The following is a 25910-nucleotide window of genomic DNA, read 5'->3' as shown; positions in this document are numbered from 1 at the left end:
AAACAAAACTATATTTTGTAAAAAAAAAAAACGAAATTCCCTTCTTTATAATGTTTTCATTCATGTCATTTATACTTGACTTTAATGAGGGACAAAATAAAACACAATGTGTATATAATATATAAGTTTTATTGTTTTTTTTTTTTTTTCATTTTAAATTTCGCCTCAGGGATTATTATTATATTTTTTGACCAGATGTATAACACATGATTACATGCGGGTATTCAGCATCATAAAAAGATTAATCTTTGATAAATAATTTTCAAGTATTTAATCAAACTTTTAAGCTTGCAAACTATTTTTTTTTTTTTTTTTGTATTAATTAAAGAGTGATTTTATTTATTTTTTGAGATTATGTATGAAGAGCTTAAATCGCGATAAGAAAATCTACCCGTTCTTGAAATTCTTAGCTGGCGGGCAAAAAACATGTAGAAAAAATGAGAAAAAAAAATTACATGGAAGCCGTGAACTGCAGGTAAGTTGGTAAATAAAAAAAAAAAGGTTTGCAATGTTCACTCAAGGGATCCAATAATTTTAACGAGGACCAATCTTTCGCGGTCCTCTCTCAGTATAAAGCTTCTTAATTTTAATTGCAGCTCAACCGTTCTCAATTTGTTTTTTATTTTTTTAAAATCATTTTTCATTTTATTATTAATATTTTTTTTTTCACTCAATTTGCAAGGCGTTTATTCTGATTTGTTTTGTTTGGAATTTTTTAACTCATTTTTTCTTTGTGTGTGTGTTGTATATATTGAGAATAATTTTGCACAAAATTTGAATGCCCCCGGCTGATAATACTGGTTTGTTTGCATGATATGACTCTTTAAATTTACGCACGACTTGGCATGAACAATATCCTCACGAGTCCGCAAGATTACACTTGTGAGCTTATAAAAAAAAGTACACATAATAATAATAGAATAATAAATAATATGAAAAAAAAAGTTCTGATTATATACACACATTTCCATGGTATTCAAAAGACTCCAAGAAAGGAAATGATACTTAGTTAAATTGCAAATAACTTTCTAAAGAAAAAAAAAAGACAAAGTATGAACTAAATAATTTTTTTTAATGTAACAAAAAAAAGTTTAAAAAACTATCAATATCTTTTGAATGTTAATATAGATTTTTTCTTTTTAAATATTCTATAAATATATCCTTATATAAAAAGGACGAAACATCATCGGTCTTCCGGACATTTGATTGGTCATTGTTTTTCTATCACTTACTCTCATATGAATTTCTTTCTGTTTGCCTTTTTCTATTATTTTTTTATTTATTTCGTTAGCAACAAAAAAACAAAAAAAAAAAGAGTGAGTGAGACATAGTTTGTTTTTTTGTTGCTAACGAAATAAATCAAATAAACAAAGAGTGATCTTCGAAGGATTAAATCGGTAACATATACGAGCGCTTGATAGACCGCGTGACACATAAAATGTTTATTGTTTATTATTGTTATAAACAAATGCATCAGTAGAAATCCACAAAAAAATATATTTTACTTCTTCAAAATGTCCTTTTTTATTTAATGGATTTTTCAGAAATACTGTGCAACAAATATTTATTGTAAAAAAAATTGTTTCAACTTTTAAAAAATTTTAACTTTATAATTTTCCACTGGTCTTTTTATTTTCAATATTTTTTTTTACAATAAATATTTGTTGCACAGTATTTCTGAAATATCCATTAAATAAAGGACATTTTGAAGAAGTAAAATATATTTTTTTGTGGTTTTCTACTAATGCATTTTTGATAACAATAATAAACAATAAACATTTTAGAAATTATGGATACAGTGCTCGTATATCAAAATAAGAGAGAATCTATATACATTTTCATTTTCTCAGTGATGATAAAATGCATTTGAATAATAATATCAGTTAAGAATATATCGATTACCCCGAATCGTGACACGAAGAATTTTGCAAGTTATAAATTTTAAGCTGGTACCAGGACCAATCAGAATAGCCACGATTATCAACTTGTGGAAATAAATTCAATGAATAATCCTTTGAGGCAGAATAGACGTTAAAATGTGGCTATATGTATATTGGATATCAAGTAATAAAGTATTCTAAAAGATACAGCTAAAAGAAATAAATAATATGAAAAAAAAAAAAATATAAATAAAAAAGATGACCGGCATATGGGCGTGTATTGCACATTCACAGAGAAAGAGTCTTTGCAGTAGCCTCAGGACATCACGAGAAATCCTTCTTCGTGTTTATTTCATCCTCTCTCACAACCACCACCACCAACAACACCAACAACAACACCACCAGCATCATCCATCGACTATTTTATTTTAATTTTTTTAACCCTCAAACAAGTCTTTTCCGTTTGTATTATTATAATACTCAAAGACTCAAGAATCATTTTAAATAAATAAAATTTTAAAATTCATATAAAATTTTAATAAAATGCTTCTATTATCACAATGCAATTGATATTTTTAATACAAAAATATTATTTTAAAAGAAAGAAAAAAAATTTCAAGTAGTTCAAGTAAGTAATTAGTCAGGCATCTGATTTTTGCAATGAATTTTTTTACTTTTTTTTCATCATAGTTATAATTTATTTTTTTTAAAATACTTATTATATACAAATACGTGATAGTTATTTATTTTTAATTTTTTTCATTTATAATATTTTTATTAAAATAAAAAAATGCTATTTTTTAAGTTAAGATAACGGATCATGCGAATAAAAGCATTTTTTTTTTTAATATGAAGATCAGATTGTCTATAATAAAAAATAAAAAAAATAATGGGAATATTATTTTTAATCTAGCCCTAGACGAGAGAAATCATCAGACAACTATATAGTGAACCTAGAAGTAGATTCTAACGTGAATAATGATAGCATCAACATGGGCAAATCCCATGCGAATGGGGCGTCCGTTAAGTCTGTGGGCAATAGACTGCGATATGCGGGACTAGGTATTTTTTTTACGTGTCTTTTATATGCCGACATCAAAAGCGGCAAAACAAAGCGAGTATATATATATTTGTGCAAAGCGCGTGTACGTATATTGACTTGACTTTAAATGAAAAATAAACTTTGATAGGTTCAATGGCTTTATTGACGATTGAAGCTGCAACAGTGGTCAATGTAACCATGAAGACTGTGATGATGTCTTGACATTCCAATGTTTTCATGATTCAACTTGATCGACACTTCTATACTCGTTTTTTGATACATAAATGTGAAAAGAATTAGAAAAAAAAATATTATCCAATAAACATCATCAAAGATTTTTTAAAATTATTTATTTAATATAAATAAAATATTGTGAGGGCGATAAATTCATGGTGGTAAATTTATAAGTGATTAAGGCCACCATAGATGAAATCTGATATTTTATAAATATATATTTTTCAGTATATCATTCAGCATTAACAGTGTGTATCTATACACAAAGTGTAGACAATACATATGAAAAATTATAAGATGATATTTCCTGACTTCATGTGGATTATAATAATAATAAAATATCTGACTTTGTTGCGGTTTGATGATGCGAATAATTTCTGATATAATCCAAGAATCAACGGTAGTTTTTGCTTGAAAAAAAAAAATGAAATAAATTCAACTATATTACGTAGGTGGGACGAAAATTAAAAAACGCTCTTATTTCTTAAGTAATTGTCAGAGACACTTCGTGTTAGAACCAAAATAAGCGTATTTTCAATCTCTTTAATTTGTATATTTTCGATTTTTTCTCAAATAATTATTAAAGTTGCCAGAGCCAAAAATGTTAAAAACCTTTTTTTCTTTTTTTTTTAAAATATTAAATAACTTTTTATCTGTAAGCGTGATCGATTTGCACCGACTAATTAAAAGTTTCCTTTTATTTTGATCTTTAAATCGCCGCTATTTTGAAAACGATATCTTTAAAACTCACGGAGTTATTAGAATTCTAATAGAAAAATTTGATGTGGCTGTTTTTTTCCCGATTTACATTGGAACCCAACAAAATCATGTTTTGTGGAGATTCGACGCGCAGTGTTGGCAGCCCTGCTTAGTTCGTCTCACTTACACAGATGAACATATGTTTATGATAAAATTTCATAGTGTTGTGACTAAACAATATGACATTTTATTTGAAAAAAAAAAAAAATTACACTAACTAATAATTGCACATAACCCACCGGAGTATTGAAAATTTTAATTTTCGTTATATATGATTTTTTATTTTAATTTTTTTTCATCAATAATATAATTATATTATTTATAGTTCTTTAAAATATAAATTAATTAATAATTTACGTAGGTGAGGCGAAGCGTCCCACCTACGTAAAATTATTGAATAGTGAAGAGAAGGAGGAGGTTAGCTTTTCTATTTATTTATTTTTCATTTATTTTCTCGTTATTATAGAGAGAAAGAGTACCGCGAGTGGACTTTTAATGAGCTACAATGGCAAAGTATGGCTGTTACAACACACTGAAGTACCATATGATACGATCGGTGTGTGCCCTCACTTGGTTAAAAGGCATTGTTATACACCGGCATCATTGCGATATATACCCGCGTGCAAGGTCAAATTATCCACGCTTCTCTCATTGTTAAATATTGTATACCTTATTTTTTATTATTATTTTTTTTCTTTTTCAATATTTTATTTATTTTTTTATTCAAATAAGAAAAAAAATATTTAATTTATTCTTTTTTTAAATTTAATTTTCATTCAAATATTCAGTCCGACACACAAGTTCCAAGAATTATTTGTAATAAAATTTATTTCTATTTAGAATTTTTTATTATTATTTAAAAATTTTTGTTATAGTTCGTTTTAATTTTATGGCTTTTTTATTTTTTAGATTAAAATAACTGTCAAATGTTTATTTTTTTATTTATTATGTAATTTTTAAAATGACAAATTTTATTTAATAATTTGTCGCTTTAATATTAAAATAATTAATAAATTTAAAACTGCAATGTGTCGGTTAATTGTCATTTTAACAGATGTCAGTTATAATGTTGACATTGCCCTGAAGGACTTGCGGCTATCAACACTTGTTGATGATGAATTAGTATATCGCTAGAAACAATTTGTTCGTGTGAAAGTCGTTGTTTCTAAGCAAAAAAAAAAATAACAATAATAGAAGCTAAAATAAATAATAAAAAAGTAGATTGTAGGAATCAAGTGAGATCTCGATTTATGGGGATAATTACCAAGTGAATTTAATGGTAAATTGTTAAGCCCGTATAAGAAAAGCCATGTACCTGAAATAATATACACAGATGGCTTGAAACATCCCCCTATTTATGGACAAACAGCTCTAAAATCAACTTTTCTCTTCCGACATTATATGGTACTATTTTATATATTTTTTTTTATTTTTATATAAAATCCCTGAATTATCAAGCAGTCATTTTATTTTCTCGTTAAGTCGTTTATGGTCCAGCTGCACTGCATCCTTGCACGAATGTTAGCACAACAAAAAAATATATATTTTTTTATCAAATAAAAATGCAAATGAATAAAAATATAAAAAGATAATAAAACTTGATATTATATCTGATGGATGTATTTATTTCTTTTTGATTAATTACTTTTTATATCTCAATAAGTTTAACAATAAATACCCCGAAGTCATATATAAATAAATCAAATATAAATATTATTAAAAATTATTTTTGAATTTTATCAGTAATCAGAGAAAAAAGAGAGGCTTTAAATTTATCTAACATTCAAAATCAGCATAGGCTAAAGTCGTGAACCATTAAAAGTATATTCCGTTTGAGGCGCAATTTTATGAACAAACCATAAAACATATATACACCCTTTTTTAAAATTTAGCTATTTCCATCTTTGGTGTTTTTCACATAAACTTTAATACGTAAAAAGTCATACAGATATAAATTTTAAAAAATATATACTAATAATACCGGAAAATGAAAAACCACAATTTTCGCAACACACAGGTGTTCAGTAGCGATAAATAAATCTTAAAAAAAATTAAGAAAATATATGAAAAAAATATATGAAAATAATAGCTTAAAAAATAATAAAAAATTATATATAAATTATAAAAATAATCTGAGGCTTGATTCAAGATTATATATTGGTAATTCTTGAAACAGTTTGAATGAAATAAGTGAGGGTCATTGTAAAACTATAAAGTTGTGGATAATCTTCTCAGTAAAATAGTAGACTGTATATATAATATTACAAGTTGGTATGCGTTAGAGTTTTTCAATTGACATATTAAAAAATTCACTGAGTCACAAAATCACAAACTATGTGTATATAAATGTTGCATACCGGTATCTGACATTTATTATTACAGTATTTTTAAATCTATAAAAAAAGAAAGGAATCAACGGTGAAGAAGAAAATATACATGAGGAAACGTAAAAAGAAAATACAAATAAAAATGAAAAAAAAATATAATAAAATCTTATCCTAAAATCTTGAACGGGAGGCGCGACTCAAACTGTCACGTTATAAAGTCTGAATATATATTTTTTTTTTTTTTATATATATGTCTTTCTGTATCCCTTATCTTTGTCTTTACGATCCAACAAATGCCGTAAATTCAAAGCTAAGATTTCTTACACTCTTGGTCAATAAAATAAATAAATTTATATTAATTTTAAAAATAAAATATAGATATTTGATTATTTAATTTTAAATTATAATTAAAAAAAAAAAAAATGAATAAATTGATGTAAACTAATATTGACTGATTGAGGGTTACAAATTTGGAGGCGTTCATGCATCGAATTGGCGAGTCAAATGACCGCGAAAAATTCATTCACCGCAAAGGGTCACATGATGATGGTGATGGGTGGGTGGTCGTCAAAAGTGTTGAGAAAAAAAATAGATGGTATATATATATGTGACTGAAAAATATCCCCAAAAATGATACGAAGAAAAAAAAAAAGATGCTGGAAAGAGTTTTGAAAGAAAGGAAGAGAAAAAAATTGAGGAGACAAAGAAACGGAAGCTAAAAATCACCCAAGACGAAAATAAGAATATAAAAAATAAATAAAAGGAAATATTAAAATTAAGGTGTAATGGAAGTAAGAAGATGCGGACAAACCGCACTTGGGCGTGAAAGGTGAGAAACTGATGTTCATAAAAATATATCGAAAAAAAAATAAAATAAAATAAAGAAAATATATTTATTTTATTTTTTTACTGAATGATCTTTGGATGATTTATATTTGCAAATGATAAATAAATAAATTAAATAAATTTAAAAAAATGAATAACCAAATTGTAAGGGATTATTTCACATGTACGTAACGAATCATACTCATTAACGAATCAGTACGAAGACCTCATTTCCGGCAAAGCATCATTTGCAATAAAATCAGACTTTAAAAAAGACCTTGTTGATGATATGAGCATGCAAACGTGTTCACTAAAAAATATATAAACAAAAAAAAAAAAACAACAACATTTAAATTGAATTTAAAAAAAAAAAAAAGGAGTTTGTTTTTTAAATTTAAAATACCAAAAAGTAAATGGATAAGATCTTTAAAAATACAAAAATTATTTTTAAATATATAAATCTGGTAATTCAGTGCACGGTTTATTTTAATACTTCATGTATTATTTAATTCGTATAAATTTGTTGAACACAAACATAACAACATCCATTTTTGGATCATGAAAATTACAATTTTATCGATACAAATATTTTTTTTTTTTTTGTAAATAAAATATATATCAACTATTTTGCATTTATATATACAATCGATGACCAATGCGCTACTTTGTATATAAAAAAAAAAATATTTTCTTGCTTTGAAAGTATCGCGGTGATTTTACAACGAGATATGATCGCATTTGGGATCGAACATGAGGCCAAATCATTATATTGAAGATGCGGAAAAAGTCAAGAAAGATCTTGATTCTCGCAGTGTGGTTATTTAATTTTTTTTTTATAATTTTTTTCATTTATTTATATGTGGTTGTTTTTTTTTATTTTTATATATTTTCTAACAAACACCTTTTAACGATGTCTCATGTAAAGGAAGAAAATATTGACGTTGAGGATTTATTTTTACCAAGTTCAGGGTCGAGTAGACGTAACGCCTACACACATTGCAACAAAATAATAAAAATAATATATATTAGTTGTTGTTAACTGACGTCATGACGATGCAAAAGAAGGGTCCTTGTACTTGAATACAACAAATGCTCAATGCAGTTATTTTTTTTTCATAAAAAAAAAAAAAAATAAATTAGAGAAACAATAGAAGAATTGTACTGTCTACGATAAATACTCTTTTTTTTTTTATTTTCCATTGAAATGAACATTATAAAAATTTTTTATTTTCATCATTTATACGTAATTTTAATTGTTATCATTATTATTGTTTGCTATTTACTGAGTTAATCGTTTTGGGATTTTATTGAGGTAATTTATTTCCTCTCTTGCAACATTGCGTGTCAAAAGATTCCCTTTTTTTTCTTAATTAAAAAAGGAAAAGATGAAGACATTCCATTCGTCATGAAGACTTGAAAACCCTTGTATAAATTTTACCATTAAAATTAAAATAAACAAATAAATATAAAAATGAAAAAATCATATATAACGAAAATTAAAATTTTCAATACTCCGGTGGGTTATGTGCAATTATTAGTTAGTGTAATTTTTTTTTTTTCAAATAAAATGTCATATTGTTTAGTCACAACACTACGAAATTTTATCATAAACATATGTTCATCTGTGTGAGTGAGACGAACTAAGCAGGGCTGCCAACACTGCGCGTCGAATCTCCACAAAACATGATTTTGTTGGGTTCCAATGTAAATCGGGAAAAAAACAGCCACATCAAATTTTTCTATTAGAATTCTAATAACTCCGTGAGTTTTAAAGATATCGTTTTCAAAATAGCGGCGATTTAAAGATCAAAATAAAAGGAAACTTTTAATTAGTCGGTGCAAATCGATCACGCTTACAGATAAAAAGTTATTTAATATTTAAAAAAAAAAAGAAAAAAAGGTTTTTAACATTTTTGGCTCTGGCAACTTTAATAATTATTTGAGAAAAAATCGAAAATATACAAATTAAAGAGATTGAAAATACGCTTCTTTTGGTTCTAACACGAAGTGTCTCTGACAATTACTTAAGAAATGAGAGCGTTTTTTAATTTTCGGTAGACAAATCCAATACGTAGGTGACGCGAAGCGTCCCACCTACGTAAAATTAAAGTCGAAATAAATGTTTATGAAAATTATCATTGGAGCAAGATTGTGATCGAGTTGAAGAAATTTAAAAAAAAAAAATTAATTAATGTCAAAATGAATTGATAAAAATTAAAATACTTTGAGAGATAATGTGGGTAATATGCGGTGGTAATGAGAACATAAAGTTTTAAGTGTATTGCTGAAGTTTGTCTCAACAAGTAACAAAATTCTCCCTTCACTCTTTGCATAATCATATGTATATGCAGTTGATAGTTGTTATTTAAATAGAATTCAAAAATATAGAAAGATATCAAGGTGTGAGTTTAATTTTTTTCTGTATATAATTTTTTTTTTTTTTGTTGTACATGTGTTTGAGAGCCAACTTGCTGGAGGGCTACAAACTGATTTAACGAGGCAAATTCATACTCGATTCAATGTACAACACTGTATTTGTATATGAGACAGTTTATGGTTTAAAAATATACATGAGAAAGTTGAATTAAATAGACGCACCCATATTATATACAATATTTAATTTCCATATTTGACATGATAAAAAAATTGTTTTTCATTTTTTCCATATATATTTTTTATAAATTGATATAAAATTATAACCAATTATTTTATTGACTATTATTTATTGTTAATTTAAACCTTTTTTTCTACAACAAATTGTTTTTAATTTCAATCATATCTATATAATCGATTGTGTTTTTAAAATGAAAATAAAATCAATTAATATTGTTGATTTTAAAATAGTTTATAACATCTATTCGAGAAAATTAAATCAATTAATCAATTGTAAATTTAATTTACGTGTTTAAATAGCTTTAATAATTGTCAAATTTCATTGCAAAAAATAAAATAATAATCTAAGAATATTTTTAAACAAGATCAGAAATTTTTTTAAGCGAAATTTTTTTTGTTTATTTTAATGTACCTATTTTCATTGTCAAGATTCTAATGTTTTTTTTTTTTTTTACTATAGAAATTATTTTTCTTCATTCAAATATTTATTTCGCATTGTAAAAGACCCTTTTGTAAGCCGACGAAACAAAACTTGGTCTCGCGGTACTTTTGCCCTAGAGGCATATAACCCCATCTTTTTCGATGCTGAGACTTGCTTGACTAATTGCCCGTCCGTTTATAATTATTTACGATGAAGGGAATGAGTGCCTTGTATTAAAACATATATATATTTCATTTTTTTGAGTGATTAAACTTTCTTAGAATTTTTTTTTTTTATTATTTTCACGCGTTAAATACATCAAAACTTGTTTTCAAATGAATTTTTTTTTAAAAATAATTTTTTGTTATTACAAATGTGTCAATTGACAAGTGAGTTATATTTAATTAATACGTGATGAAAACTCGGCACGTAAGTATTACTCGATAGAAAAAAAAAAAAATTTAAAATAAGGAAAAATATGTTGAATTTATTTTTTTTTTTTTTCGTCAAGATTATATCGCGATTCTTTGGTACACGCCTGATGGCATGTGTGTATTCTGGACTTGAAAAATTCTCGTTCAGACGATTTTTATCTAAAACTATCATGTGTGTGTGTTTGTGTACTTGCAATTTATTTAAAACAACTATGTATGTGTATGTCTTATTCACAATTTCTCGCGTGAATTGTGTCTCTCCCGAGGTCTCTCCCTATTTTTTCGACACGAAAACTTGTACCCTTGGCTTTTTTATTCTGTAATATTATTATACTTCATATTTCATATAAAATTGACCATACCATTAAGAAAATAAAAAATTACATATCACTGCGATGTCAACGGTCTTTATTTTTTATTTTTATAAAAACTAGAAGATTTATCATCTCGAGTTAAATTGGTTCAGATGCCAACGATTGCACGTTTTTTTACATAAATCCTTTTTTTTATCCTTAAAGTTAAAGATAAATTACACGAAAAATAAAATGACAAGTTTTTTTTTTTGTTAGTTGAAATAGTTTTATACTCGATTACGTGACAACATTTTTTTTTTTTGGAGCTAGAAGATAACAATCATAGACTAACGAATTTGTTTTGAAATTTTTTTCTTTTCTTTTTAGTCAACGTGACCTGAATGCAGGAATAAAAATTTGGTTTTTTATTTTCAAAATAGACTTTTGCTTCTTTGAATTTTTTAAAGAATTTATTTTTTTTTTGTACCATTTGATATTGTTATTTATTTTATTTAAAAGGGTCGCCTGCGTGAGTCGCAAACATTCGTCAAATATAAACAAAATTGCCAATGCTAGAGAGATGGCGGTGTCGATAAATCAAAAAAAAAAAAAAAGCCGTTTCAATCGAATTTTGTTTTTTAATTTTAATTTTTTTTTTCAAGTCAAGGGGGAAACTTGAGAGACAAAAGGTGGACATTAATCGTAGCGAACCCCGGGGCCTAACGAGTCTACCCATTTTATGTTTCTTCATCCGTCACACGGCCAAACTCCAAAGTCGTCTACGTTATAGTAAGAAGATATAATAAATATACTGCGTTTGCAAAAAATAAAAATAAAAAATATCGTGACCCACCCTGCAGCGAAAATAAGAGTGTGCGTGATGTCTTCCAGTTTGAGTCACCTATGGACACACTGGGCTTGATATATGCTCATGTTCCAACAACATGTTAACTCGTTTTTTAAAAATATATATATCCTAGATTTTTTTATCATTTACAAAAAATAAATATATATTTTAAATAAGACTTTAAATTTTATTGTAAATATTTTTTGCTATCTTCTTAAGAGTAAAGCTTTTAGTAAATTTTAGCGGTGAATTTTTACGCATACGTAAAGTAATTGAGTAGATAAAAATAAAAAAAAAAATAAAACTTTTTTTTAAATAAAAAGTTGGAGTGGCTTTGAGGATGAGATAAGTCTTTGTAGTGCCTCAAGGGAGGACAAGAGAGTCCTGAGAGCCGAGAGACAACAGAGCCCATCCGCAAGTCTCACATTTCGCGAGCGGCAGCATCATATTTAAAAAATAAAAAAATTAAAATAAAATATATGCATATATTTTTCTCATTCACTCTTCTTCTCCGACAATTTATTATTATTCACTTTTGTTTTTTATCATCAAGTGGGCCTCATATTCTCTTACGTTGCATCCGTTTTTTTTTTTTTTAAATTTCATTATCATTATATATCTTTTTGTCCCGGATATTTTAACTCAAGTTCAAGCTTGATGAGATTTTTTTTTAAGCAAATTAAACAAAGGTAAAATTGAAGTTTATTTTTTCAAATCAAAATTTGTGGTTTTATTTGATTTATTATATTTTATATCTATGATTTGTTTGCGGACAATTGAATATAATTTAAGAAAAATCGATCGGTACATTTTAACATTTTAAAAGTATTTTAAAAAAAGAAAAAAAATATGAGAGAGGTGAAAAAGAAGAGAAGATATCGATGAGAAGATTGGTGAAATCGTGTTTTATATAGCAAATCGATGGAGGCAATTTTGTGATCGTACGTTTATCGCGTTTAATGCTCCATTTGTTTCCCCATGGGGCATCCTCTTTTACCTCGTATTTTACCATCGTCATCAGTCTCAAATTCCATCCAATCGAATTCATATTCCTCTTTCTCTTATACACATTTTTTTTTTTACCCTTTCAATACGACAAAAATCGATTTTAACGAATTCCTAACCCAAATACGTTTAAAACTTTAATTTTATTTTTCGCCAAATAAAGACTGGAATTTTTTAAATAAAAAACAGTACATTGAGTTTAAAAATTTTTTTAAATAACACGAAAGTTTCTTGGAAATATCTATATTGATTTTAACTTTTTTTCATATCTTTAATGTTGATGATGATTTTATCAACATGTCCTTGAATTTTTTTATTTTGTAAATTTATTTTATCGATTTAAAAATGAAAAATCGATACAATCAATGTGTCAAACAATTAAAATTTGAAAGATAATAGATTGAAAATAACTGGCTTCTATGAAACACCTCGAAAAAAAAAAAAATTATTCTTTCATATAGCCCGGTGTTTTTTATCTGATCTTTGTTGGTTGTCGCATCTCAAAAATAATTTACCGTCGACGCGATCATCTGACAAGGCGCATAACCCCGCACGCGTGCAAGATATATACAAAACACTATAAATATGTTATCATTCTCAGAAAATCTTTTGCAATCTTTAAAATGAATTTTCTCGCTTTGGAAAATCTTTGTATAATTTTCAGAAATATAAATAAATGAAATTAAAAAATTTTTCAATCATATCTGCCATGTTTAATTGAAGATAAATTATGGAAAAAACATACCTGGCATGCAGACACATCTAAAAGTTCCAGGATCATCTAAACAAGAACCCTCATTTTTACAGGGTATTGAATCACACTCGTTGATATTTATTTCACATCTTGGTCCAGTGAAACCTTGAGCACACTTGCAAGCAAATGAACCCGGTGTATTGACACATTCACCATCATGCTCACAAGGAGAACCTAAAAAAGACATAAGAAAACAACTCAATATTAATATATAAAATTAATTTAATAAACAATTAATTAATATACATTAAAAAACAAAAAAAATATCAACTTTCTCACAGTGATTTATTGTTTCATGAATTAAAAAATACGTCATTATTTATATTTTATATTTAATTTTTTAAACTATTTTTATGAAGGATAATTGAATTCAATCGAATGGGAAAGTCTTTATGTATATACTGTTATGGGAAATGTAATATAAGTGAGATCGGTTTGTGGATGTTTATTGGATCCAAGGTATGGCAAGTTGAGGAGGCCGAGTGATAATTAAAAGGCGAATGGACGCACACCGCATGATTAATGCACCCGCACTAACAAATTAAAAAAAACCACCAAGATAATCATAATAAAAACAAATAAATAAAAAAATATATGTATTTAAAAATTTATATAATAATACGATAAACAATAAAAGGAAAATTTAATTGGTTGTTTTGAATCGTTAATTTTTTTTTTTTTTAAATCGACAAAATAAATCACACATATTTACAAATAAAAAAAATATATATAATTAATAATAATTATAATAAACTTTAGGTATAAATATGAAGAAAAAAAAATTAACAACAACTTTCAAAACAAGATTTTTTTCTAAGTAAAATTTTGACACTATAATGACGAGAGATATTTGTAGTAAACTAGCTTTATAACATGAAAAATTAATTTAATTGGTGACGAGATGATTGCGTGGTTACGACGCAAATATATATATGAAAAAATTAACGAGAATAATATATTAACAATTTAGAATTTATAAAAAAAAAGGGAACATGAAATAATTCCAGGTAAATCGAAGTCGCAACCAGAGCGTGATCGAGATCTGAAATCGAACGGAATTCAGGGTGCGATTACGTTCATACCGTAGATGGACACGCGTAGCCACGACGCCTTTCGTATTTATGAAAAAAAAAAATATATATAGATTTATATATGTGCTAAAGCCCGGAGGGACACGCGATGGAACAAGAAATTTCACGGGAGATATAAAAATATATATACATGCACCTGTCGTTAATTATCTCATATTTATGAACTTTTTAAAAAGAAAAATTTGTACAATTTAAAATTGTTATTAATGATTTATTACTTGCAAATTTTAAAATAGAAATTAATATTGTAAAAATGGAGAAAAATGACGAGTTTAAATATTGATATAGATTATTTAATTGGTGCATGTGAATGAGAGAGAGAAAGAGAGGAAGATTCATTGCGTTTTGTCAAGTAAAATTGTAAACTTCCTCATTCATTGTTTATGGAGGAAGAGAGACTTGATCCCTCTTTTTTTTATATATTTTTTTTCAACTGGCATACCATCATGGTGTAATTTCACATCTTGGTTTTTCCGCGGGATTGTAATTGCAACTTGTGTCCTTCAACTAATTGCCCCTTAAGTCCTTAAGGGGCCCCCTTAAGGGCCAACACACAACGACGCAATGACAAAAAAAATAATTCACATTGCAAAGACATGTTAACCAGAGTTGAATCGTTGTAAAATCACAAGGTGGATATAAAAATTACTTAAGGCTTCTTCTCTTTATTGGTTAAGTATTTAAAAAAAATAAAAATTTGAAGAAAGAATTAAAAAAAAAGAATAAAAAATTAAATTGAAAAAAAAAAAGAGAGATGATGGTTGAACGTGATTGATTCAAGTATGACCATCATATACAATCGATTAATAATATTTTCTCTTAAGTTGTTTCGTACATGTGCTTAAAGGTAAATTGGAAAAATTTTAATGTTAGCAACGTCGACAATATTAAACTATATGTATCCAGAAGGAACTTAATCCACCAGAAAATATGCAATCTAGATAATAACAGAGTGGCAAAGACTTTACAGAGAGATCATTATAGTCATTATTAAACTTAAAATAATGTTTTTTAACATTTAATTAGATTCTTACGTGTCCTTAAATATAAAATATATAACGATAAATGAAATACTCCATAAAATAATAATAATATTTTTTTTAAAAAACGACATAATTAAACGCCTACAGGAGTCAAAAAAAAAAATAAACAATTTCCGGAATATTTTAAATTTAATTTTATATATCTATAATAAAAATGAATAAATAATATTTAATATTTTTATAAAATTATTTTATAATATTATTGTCAAGTTCTTGCAAGGATATCTTCTTCTTTTTAGTTATATTTTTGTTCAGGTAAAAAACACCCCCATCATTCAGGTACAGCCATCAGAAAATAAAATAATAAAAAAAATAAAAAATAGGGGACCCAAAAAGGACCCACAAAAGTATCGTCTTACTTTGAACGCGACGTTGCCGAGTTTTTATACTAACAATGGAGAATCTGTAGGTCCACTTTTTCAACAACAGGTAGACTCTACTTCAAGAAAAAAAAAATAAATATAACATGTTAAACCTGTGCGCAAAATTCAACACTCGATTTTGAATTTTTGTTATTATATATTTTTATATTTTCAATTGGTTTTTATAATTTTTTTTTCAATTTAATATAAAGAATATATTTAAAATGTAATTTTTAGAAGACTCTGTGACCCAGTCCTTCATGAAAAATGCTCAACGAGCAGCTCTTCCGCCTTAGCAATCGCGTAACTCGATGCCCGGACGTCGCAAACGTGTGGTCTCTCCTCATCGCAATCCCCCACAACAAAAGCTTCCCGGAATTCATATTAATTCGTATTAAAAAATACATAAAAATCCAGTAATACATACGTCAAATTATAAATAAATTGTAAGAATTTATTTAAAAAAAAAAAAAACAAAAATAAATAAATAAAATTAATTTAATAATTCAGGAATCTTATAGACTTATTAAAAATAAATATCTGATATTTAATAGTGGTAATGAAAATTATTAAATATAATTAACACTTGAAACTGGTCAAGTTTTTAACAAAGTTGTATTAAAGATAAAAAAAAAACAACTAAGATACATATATATTGGTATTTATTTTTAAAATTTTATAAATAAAAGTGTCTAAAATAATAAAATAAACTTATGGCTTAATAAAATCATGAAAATAATGTTTATACTTTGAATTTTTAACACAATAATAATGCGAATAAATATACTGATAATTATATCAGGCTTTAAATAATTTAGTGCCTATATATTCCACCACCTTTGTTGAAGAAAAACAAAAAAAAAAAAATTGCATAAAATGCATTATATAAAAAATAAAAACACAAGATTTTTGCACTATATTTTTTATATGTTGCTGTAACAGACTGAAATCTTTATCGAAACGATGGGATCTTTTGCCGGAGGCGTAACTCGGTGGTCGCAAATACCAAACATAAATAAGCCCAAGGAGGATACATTAATTTGAAAAAATAAAAAATAAAAAATACATTCAATGTTAGAAAAAACAATTTGAAACGAAAAAAAAAATAAAATTATTTTTTTATATTATTATATACAATATAAAAAGATGATCGAAATGAGATAGAAAAGTAAAAGAAAAAAAAAGAAAGAAAAAAATGTTTAACTCGATGTCAAGTGTCTCAAGGGTTGATCGATATTGACAATTAGTCTTAATCGAGACCTGAGACGATAAAGAAATAAAAAAAGTATTTATTGAATTGGCAGGACAAATTTTTTCAAGTGATACTTGATCGTTCAAGTGTAGATACTCTGATGACTCTCAGTATCTTACGTGACATACACGCGCATATGATTATAATATATATATTTTTTTTAATTGCCAGTGTGTGTATCAACTGATGAGAAAAAATCACAAGTTGTATATACAATAATAATAAAACAAGCTACATGAAATATATGAAAATATAATAAGTGCTTCTGATTATTAATGAAGTGTCTTTGTCTGGAACGAAATGCATTAACTGACGTGAGTTTGCTTTACCTATACCACAACACACAATCGCAATAATATAAAAAAATAATAATCATGAATATGAGAGTGCAAAAAGAGGCTCGTCTTTTATATTTATTATCAAGCATTGCTGCAGATGAAAGGGATTTACTTGAAATCATTTTAAAGCCGCTCCCTTGTTGTATCTTATTTTATCTTTTCTATTTTCATTTCTAATTTTTTTTTTTTTTTTCATTTTCTATTTTATAATAATAATAATAGATGGTTTTTTTTTTTTTATGGTTATTATTCTTGATGTACAAAGTTTAATAACACTTGCATTCCAACTTGATACTTGTATTAGTCGATCTGTCATCCAATTCAAAACACCCAGTTTTACTATCATTAATAAAGTTGCTATTTAAAAATGATATGATAAATCACTGGATAATTACAAGACGTTTAAATTCACTCCTGTAGTTTAATCATCATCATGTGATTATAATTTTATTTTTGTTAATTTAAAAAAAATAAAATAAAATAAAAATACGATCGTAAAGTTAACTATCAAAGTTGAAGTATATTTATACGATTGATATATAATTGGCAAAGATATAGTTAATTAATATTCTGTTGTGGCAACGAAATAATTCGTTAAAATTATTTAAAAAATCATATAAGGTAATGGACAGTCATTAAAAGACGAATACCAAATTGGAAATAAATGAAGAAAAGATTTAAAAGAAATAAATTTAAAAAAAACAAAACGACAAATGATTGTAAAAAAAAAAAGAAAATTATACAAAAAAATTTATGTATACAAGAGTAAGATGAGACGAGAGAAGAAGAAGAAGAAAAAGTAGTAACTTGGTTGGTTATTAAGGAAGGTCTTGTCTATGTACAATCCAGATTTAAGAGAGGGAAAAAAAATACTCGTAATCATGAAACGATATGTCCTGAAGCAAGATTACTTCTCGATGATAATAACGATCAAAGCACTCACACACACGGGAGAGACATAAATATATTATTTTTCTATCTTTATCACTTGTATCATACAAGTGCACACTCTCATCTGCAAATGAATTCTAGAACTTGATCTTGATTTACAAAGACACTTGAATATAAAAATTAAATAGACTTGAATCTGATATATGATTTTAGCTTGAATAACTTGATATTCATTTATGAATTTAAATAGTTGAAATATAAATTTTATTAAATTAAATTACCTTGTTTGCATTCATCAATGTCCTCTGAACAATCCAATCCTTTGTAACCACTTGTACATGAACATGTAAAGGAACCATTGATTGGACTAGTGTCACAAATTGCATCTTGATGACATGGATTTGACGTGCATGCATCATCAAGATGACAAAGTAAACCTAAAAAAAAAAAAACAACAAGTCATTAATTATTGTTTTAAAATATATATTATAATAATAATTGATAGAAAAAATGAGAATGTAGTATTCCATTTGTGAACGAGAAAATAATAAAAACACAGTGGATCTTGTTCTCTAGGACAAAAGTGACGAGGTATAACCAAACATGGAAAGTCAATAGTTGTCATCCAAAGAAGGTAATCTACCAAAGATATAAGAAATAAAAAAAATACGTTGAATTTTTTCTTATGTTGCTTTTAGAATCATTATATGTGGTGCCTTACAGGAATTTTTCACAACACATATGTGATACAAAGAGATACTCACCGACAAATAATACAAACTTATAAATTACTTTGTAAAAAAATGTCTTTTTTTTATTCTCTTTTTGATACTCCACATACAGTCAAGCATAATTTATATTCAATGGAAAAAAAAATTGATATAAGAGAGAATAAAATGAGACCAAAAAAAAAGGGGGGAAAATAAATTATCAAGCATCAATTTAAATGACATTTGTTGTTTCATTTGTCAATAGTGTTATTGTAAAATTAAATATTAATTAAGTATTTTATAAGAAAAGAAAATTATTAATTTTTAAAATTAAATACCTGTTTTTCCATAGGTACATTGACAATAAAAACTGCCAACTCTATCGATACATGTTGCACCATTGAAACATGCTGCACCAGCACAATCATCAATATTAACACTACAATCAGGACCAGTCCATCCATTAACACATATACATGAATAACTTCCATGTGAATTGGTACATGTTGCACCATTGTGACATAAAGATGGACGTACTGAACATTCATCAACATCAAGTTCACATTGTGTACCAGTAAATGCTGGTGGACATAGACATGAATATTCATTTACTCTGTCCATACATGTTGCTCCATTTTGACATAGATTACCAGGACAATCATCAATATTTTCTTCACAATGTTCACCACGAAAACCTACAAACAAAAAAAGCAAATATTAATTAGTTTATATTGATTGAATAAATATAAATATAATGCTTCAATAATTTTGGCAATATTCATCAGTCAAGTATGAAAATTTTTTAAATAAATAAATGTATATTTTTTCAAGTTTTCTTCCGTGACGATCAAATCATTAAGCTTCCAGAAGATCAAATATTTAGATTGGTACATGGCTAATGGATTTGCAACGGCCTCGTTTGACCTTGCTGACTTGACTCCTGGTACACGTTTGACTTTTATTTTTTTTATTTGTTTTTCTCTTCATCGTCTTCATCAACCAGTTGCGCAATCATCAACGCGATGAAGCACGAAGTACAAGGGAAGTTCATCGAACTCAAAATAAATATAAAATAAAAATCCATGACCAGCACAATGTGATTCGCTTCACAGCCGTGATAATTCATGTGACAATATCATCACCAGGTTAAACATTTTAAAAAAAAACAAAATTCAATCATCAAGAAAATTATTTACAAATAAATAATTATAAATTTAACAAATAATTATTATTTTACCGTGATACTCATGATAGCTTAAAAGATAAATAATTATTTTTTTAAATTTTCTATTTGTTATCTTGAATGAAAGGAAGCAAAGTCACCACAAAACTTGGAAATAGTTTATTGATAACAAGTGCGGGTGCTATTTTTTTAAGTATTTTTAAATACCAAATACGTGTGACGATATTATATATTACAAAACGTGGGAAACAAAACCGCGAAAGTCGGCTAAGATAACGTTGAAATGATACCTTCCTTCCTATATCAAGACACTTCCTGTTTAGAAGCACTTTTTTCTATCTCTCAATTACTGATTCTCTCCCCGAAATAAATTTGTAACACAAGTCTACTGTACAGTAGTATAAGTGTATGTAATTTTTTTCATTTTTATTCAAGTCATTTTGTTGCAAATACCTATAGTCTAGTCACTCAAAGAAGCGCGTTTAATTTTTTTTTATTTTTCATTTCTAATTACCCTCATTCCCACAGATTAATAGCAGCATAAAAAAATCATTGAAGAAATTAAAAAAATTTATTATTTAACAAGCTTCTAGCACTCTATAATTTTTTTTTTTTTAATATTTTTCTAAATGACAAATAAAGAAATTTTTATTGTAATTTTATTTGATTGATTACGATGATAATACATTGACCAATGTAAATTTTTTTTGCCTTTTTATTAATCAAGTTTAAATTATTTATATGTTTTTTTTTTTAAATAAAATTATTTATCTTGTAGTATCAGGCGCCGGGTCAGATGATAAATACAAGGGCCATGAAAGCACATATAAATATAGTTTGCATCTAATGGCTAGGCATATGTAATTTATGCTTGATAGAGTCACCTTAACTATCGAGTGTTTTTATTCTACGCTTCTGCACGAAGAAACATATTGGTCCCATGCATAAAATTCAATTTTTTTATTTAAAAACTTTTTTGCTCACTCGTGCCCACGACTTTATTATACAGTTAAGTCTTCAGAATTATTTCATTCAAGATTGCATTAATATTAAATAAGCAAGAATTTATTTTTTTTTTTTACTTATCTTTTAAAAAATAAATGAATAAATAAAGTATAACTATAGCCCATGGACTATATTATAACCTAGGGACAATATTTTTTTTTTATTTTTTTATTTGTTTTTTGTCTGGTAAGGCTTCCCAGAAGAATTTCAATCCGATACATCTTTCGGGATGGAATTTCCTTTAGGGAGAGACAGCTCAGCTTACATTATGCGAAACTTTGTGTCCAACAGACACTGAGATATTAATAAATTAAATTCCTATCGATTTATATTTTTGATTTAATAATATATTATGAATATTTTAAAGCTAATCAATTTTTTTTTTTGAGTAAATATATTAGTTTTTTGTGGATATTTTAAATGAGAATTTAAGCAGCGATTTATCAAACCATGGTAAATTGATTTTTCTTTAAATATCGATGAATTTACGGCAAGAACAAAAGGTAGTTACTTTTCGTTCGTCATGCCAACATATTTGCCTGTAAATTAGTCACAGTCATTTTTTTTATTTTTTGCAAATTTTTTTAACAAACATGTTTGCTTTATATCTCTCATCATCTTTTACCGACAATTTTTTTTTGCTCTACTCTTTCTCATTTCCCTTGGCCCTTTTGTTTGCACAGCTTTTTTTTTACTCTGTTCATTTAAAAACATCAATCGAATATTTTTGTATCGTCATGCAAAAAGTTGATAAAGTATTGACTAGCCAGACAAGCTTACTGATTGATCGAGAATGAAAAGTAAAGAGTAATTTTAATTTTTTTATACAACCAGGTGGGTGAAAAGCTAGAAAAATAATAAAACTATCTTGACAAAATGAATAAAAAATATTTAGTTAAATACTTGAGAATAAAAAAAAACTGAATGAAAATTTTTCAGAGAGTTGTAAGGGCGTAAGAGCATCGAAGAGAGAATAAACAAGTTGACTTATAAATCAACTGTAGTCTCCCATAATTGCGATTGTCCGTGGTTCTGTGTTTGTCCTCCATACAATTTATATATATTTTTTTCATTTTCCAATGATCTCCTTTGCGTGTTCTACCTCGAGAAGAGACCCAAGTTAAGAATATACGCATACATTAATACTTATATTCGTTACAGATGAGACAAACATGCGAAGAGATGAAAAAAAATAAATAAAATAATATCAAAAACGAATGAAAGAGTTTTATTTTTTTTTTTCATCTTTTCGATTATTCGTGAGGGAATGAGAATGAAAAAATTTTGGAGGGTTATATAGTCACGAATCTGTATATATAAAAATATTTCAAGTCCCTCGGGGCGCCTTCTTTACGCCATCCAATATTTTATTTTCCATCAAGAGTTCTCCAAGAGTAACTTTAGCTGAGAGAACAGTCGCAAACAGCCAAAAGACTCACAAACCAGACGAAAGGATAAACTTTTTTAGTCGAGTTCCTTTCTCCTTTATCCTACATACCTATATATAATTTTTTTTTATTTCATTTTTAATTCTTTTTTTTATATTTTATGTATATTTTTTTATTATTTTTATTTCATTATTCTGACTTAAAAATATATATAAGTCGGCTTCTATATCCGGCGGCAATGGCACTGGCGGTGCTCATCTTTTGTGTCTTCTCATTGTTTGGGCTTCATGTCCGGACAACTTACCAATAAAATCACGTATAAATTTACTCGTGTAGGTATTTTTATTATTTTTAATTTTACGACATTGTATACATATGTGGGCTTCAAGCAAACTTGGATTTTTTTTTTCTCCTTAAGTCTATTGACTATTATATATTTTCAAGATATCTTGTTCATTTCCTCATATCCAAAATTTGCTTGTTCTGATCTTTAAAATTCAAGAGAACATAATTGAAAAAATTTTGAACAATTCAATGTGGATTCTGTCATGAAGTGTTTGAAGAGTGATCCCGGTCAGATTTTAGATAGAAAGAGAAGCACAAAATGAAGTTTATTGAAGAAAAAATGAAAAAAAAATTTATGAAATCCAAGGATTCAATATAAGGGCTGTCTTTCCATCATTTTTTTTTTTTTATTCTTCCTTCTTTGTATCGCGTGCTCACTACTTTGATGCACACGTTCTCAAAAACATATACATATATAAAATAAATAAATGTGTGGATATGTGAAAGAGCCTGTCTTTGTTGTGTATATATTTGAATTTTGATTAAGGGGGTATGGTATATAAATGTGCGCAGTTCTCTTCGTTGTCGACGAGTTGGCATATAGAGGTGTGGCAACGTTGCGAGAGTAAGAGAGAGACAAAAATATATATAGAAAAAGCGGGTGTGAGTCCCAAGGCGGCCCCTGCTTGAATCTTATGATGGTGGTGGTGGTGGGGAGTGTGGGAAAATTCTCATGCCGCCAACTGAGGGGAACAGTGACTCTCAATCTGGGACTTGTAACCAAAATAATATTATCAAATCAAACCTTATCTCTTATCAATTATTAATTATAAAAAATGAAACAAGTTTTTAATATTATTATAGCTTTAATAAATTTATATTGTTAGTCTTTTTGATTTTTCTTTTTAATCATATTAAGGAGGCTTAGGTAAAATTGATTTTTGACGCGAGTAAAAAGGCTTTTCTTTTGATTTGTTATTTTTTTTTTTATAAATAGATTTACAAGATGTCTTTTTTATATAAGGGTTAACAATGAATGAAAAATAGAAGAGTATAGTTGAGTCTAAAAAAGGGATGATCATGTTGAAAGAGTTAAGTCAGGGGATGAGAAACACTGTGTGTGTGTAGTATAGAAGGCCCCCGACAATGAGAGGAAGGTTAACATCGGCCCGTGCCTTAAATCCCCACCTTAAAATATTCACTAAAATCTTTACAGACTTATGCACTAATACAATTGTAAATAAATGTGACAACGGGTGGCCACGAGACACACCATGGGGGATGCAAACAGAGAAAATTATTTAAACCATCAAGAATTCTGTCAAGAAAAACATTTGTCCTTCATCTACTTTAAATTTTTCACTATCAGAAATAATACTTTCTTTTTTTTTTTTTTCTCGTCCAATGAAAAGATCAACTCTTGTCTTCAACAAAAAAAAAAAGATAACAGAAGAATAAAAAAACAAGTTTAAAAACACGAAGTTGGATGGATGAAAATATCATAACACTTGAGGTAAAAAATAAAAATAATATATTAAAAGGATAAAAGCGTCTTGGTGGTATATAGATAAGAAGAATTTGAATGGGTAATGGCTTCACCGAGAAATGGAAGTCCTGGTTTAATGACGTGGTGAGCACTCTCAAGCAAGATCGGTCACCAAGATGACAAGCACAGAAAAAAAAATAAAAAAAACAACAACAACCAGTGGAATAATAAAAACTGAGAACACTATCAAGGTGTTCCCTCACCCTTTTTTTTTTGAAACTAATTATTTCAGAATGAAAAATGAAAGCACAACCCATGTATTGTGTAATTTTTTGTTTTTAAAATTTCATTGTCGGTAAAATATGATTCAAGTTAATCGGAAAATAATTTTTTTAGTTGTGGTATTTTTAAAAAAAAAAAGAAAAATATTTAAAAATTGCAAGTAGTGTGTTTAGGGAGGTAAGAAATTTGATATTTTTTTGAGTCGGCAACAGGTATATAAGACAATCAACAGGTTGTTTCGCATGCCAGTATGTCGGGATGGTATGTCGAGTAGTAAGTATCCACTTGAACCATTTACTTCATCCCCCGGTGTATAGATATATAGTCAATCACAATTTACAACGTTTATATAAATGTTGGTGGATTGAGGGGGCCACACTGCAGTTGAATATATATCTCAGAATGAGGGAGTATTATAAAAAGGAATAAATAGAGCAAAGAGAATATTATGAGAAAATCAACCAGTAAGAAGAGCATGGCAGATGATTGTTATATTGAATTTTTTTTTTATAAATTTTTTATATTTATTTTTTAATTCAGTCTTGAGCAAAGACGGATTCCGCACGATGGACATAGTCAGTAATTGAGCCCGTGTGTCTGTTGGTCTTTATATATACGATTTTTCTTATATTTTTTTTTTTCATACATGGATGTGTGTCTTGGGGGAACAATGGACCCGTCATACTGACTACCATTCTTCACTGGACAATCAAACGACCCTCGATGTTATGCTTCCAATCCAAAAGAGAGCAAAAAAAAAAAAAATGAAATCTTCGAAATAAAAAGAGAAAAGAAAAAAAAGAAATCACAATTCAAAGAGCCGATAGGTTTGAAAAAAAAAATATTATCATGTGGAGAAAAAACAAAATGATTTGTAATTTTAATTATTGAATTTATTTTTGTAGTTTTTAATAGAAAAATAGGAGAAAAATATTACGTTAATATTCATTTTTGTTATTTCAAATTAAAGATAGGTTTGAAGGTATTTTTTTTAGTGGTAACTTTTGCATATTGACACGATGTAAATAAAAAAAAAAATAATAATTTTCTCGGATGGTTTGAGATAAATCCTGAAGACATCGATCCCGTGAGACAAGATGTTTCCAACTGGACGATTTTGAAAAAATTACGACAAGTTTTACTGGCAACAAGAGAAGAAA

The 25910-nt window shown here is 27.2% G+C and overlaps 1 protein-coding gene across 3 annotated transcripts in view; it reads right to left on the bottom strand.

The window, feature by feature from the left end:
* LOC122847727 (neurogenic locus Notch protein) overlaps nucleotides 1-25910 on the bottom strand; it is a 105433-nt gene that overhangs the window by 19739 nt on the left and 59784 nt on the right. For all 3 annotated transcript variants that reach the window (XM_044145575.1, XM_044145576.1, XM_044145577.1), the window contains 3 exons: nucleotides 19460-19816; nucleotides 18693-18848; nucleotides 13426-13608 (listed from right to left, as the gene is read on the bottom strand). In XM_044145575.1, the coding sequence (XP_044001510.1) occupies nucleotides 13426-13608; nucleotides 18693-18848; nucleotides 19460-19816 (696 nt within the window). The remainder of the gene's footprint in view (nucleotides 1-13425; nucleotides 13609-18692; nucleotides 18849-19459; nucleotides 19817-25910) is intronic.

This window comes from Aphidius gifuensis, linkage group LG1 (genome assembly GCF_014905175.1).
Source record: "Aphidius gifuensis isolate YNYX2018 linkage group LG1, ASM1490517v1, whole genome shotgun sequence".
Taxonomy (NCBI): Eukaryota; Metazoa; Arthropoda; class Insecta; order Hymenoptera; family Braconidae; genus Aphidius; species Aphidius gifuensis.
Note: the sequence above shows the minus strand (reverse complement) of the source record. Positions and strands in the feature narration are given on the sequence as shown.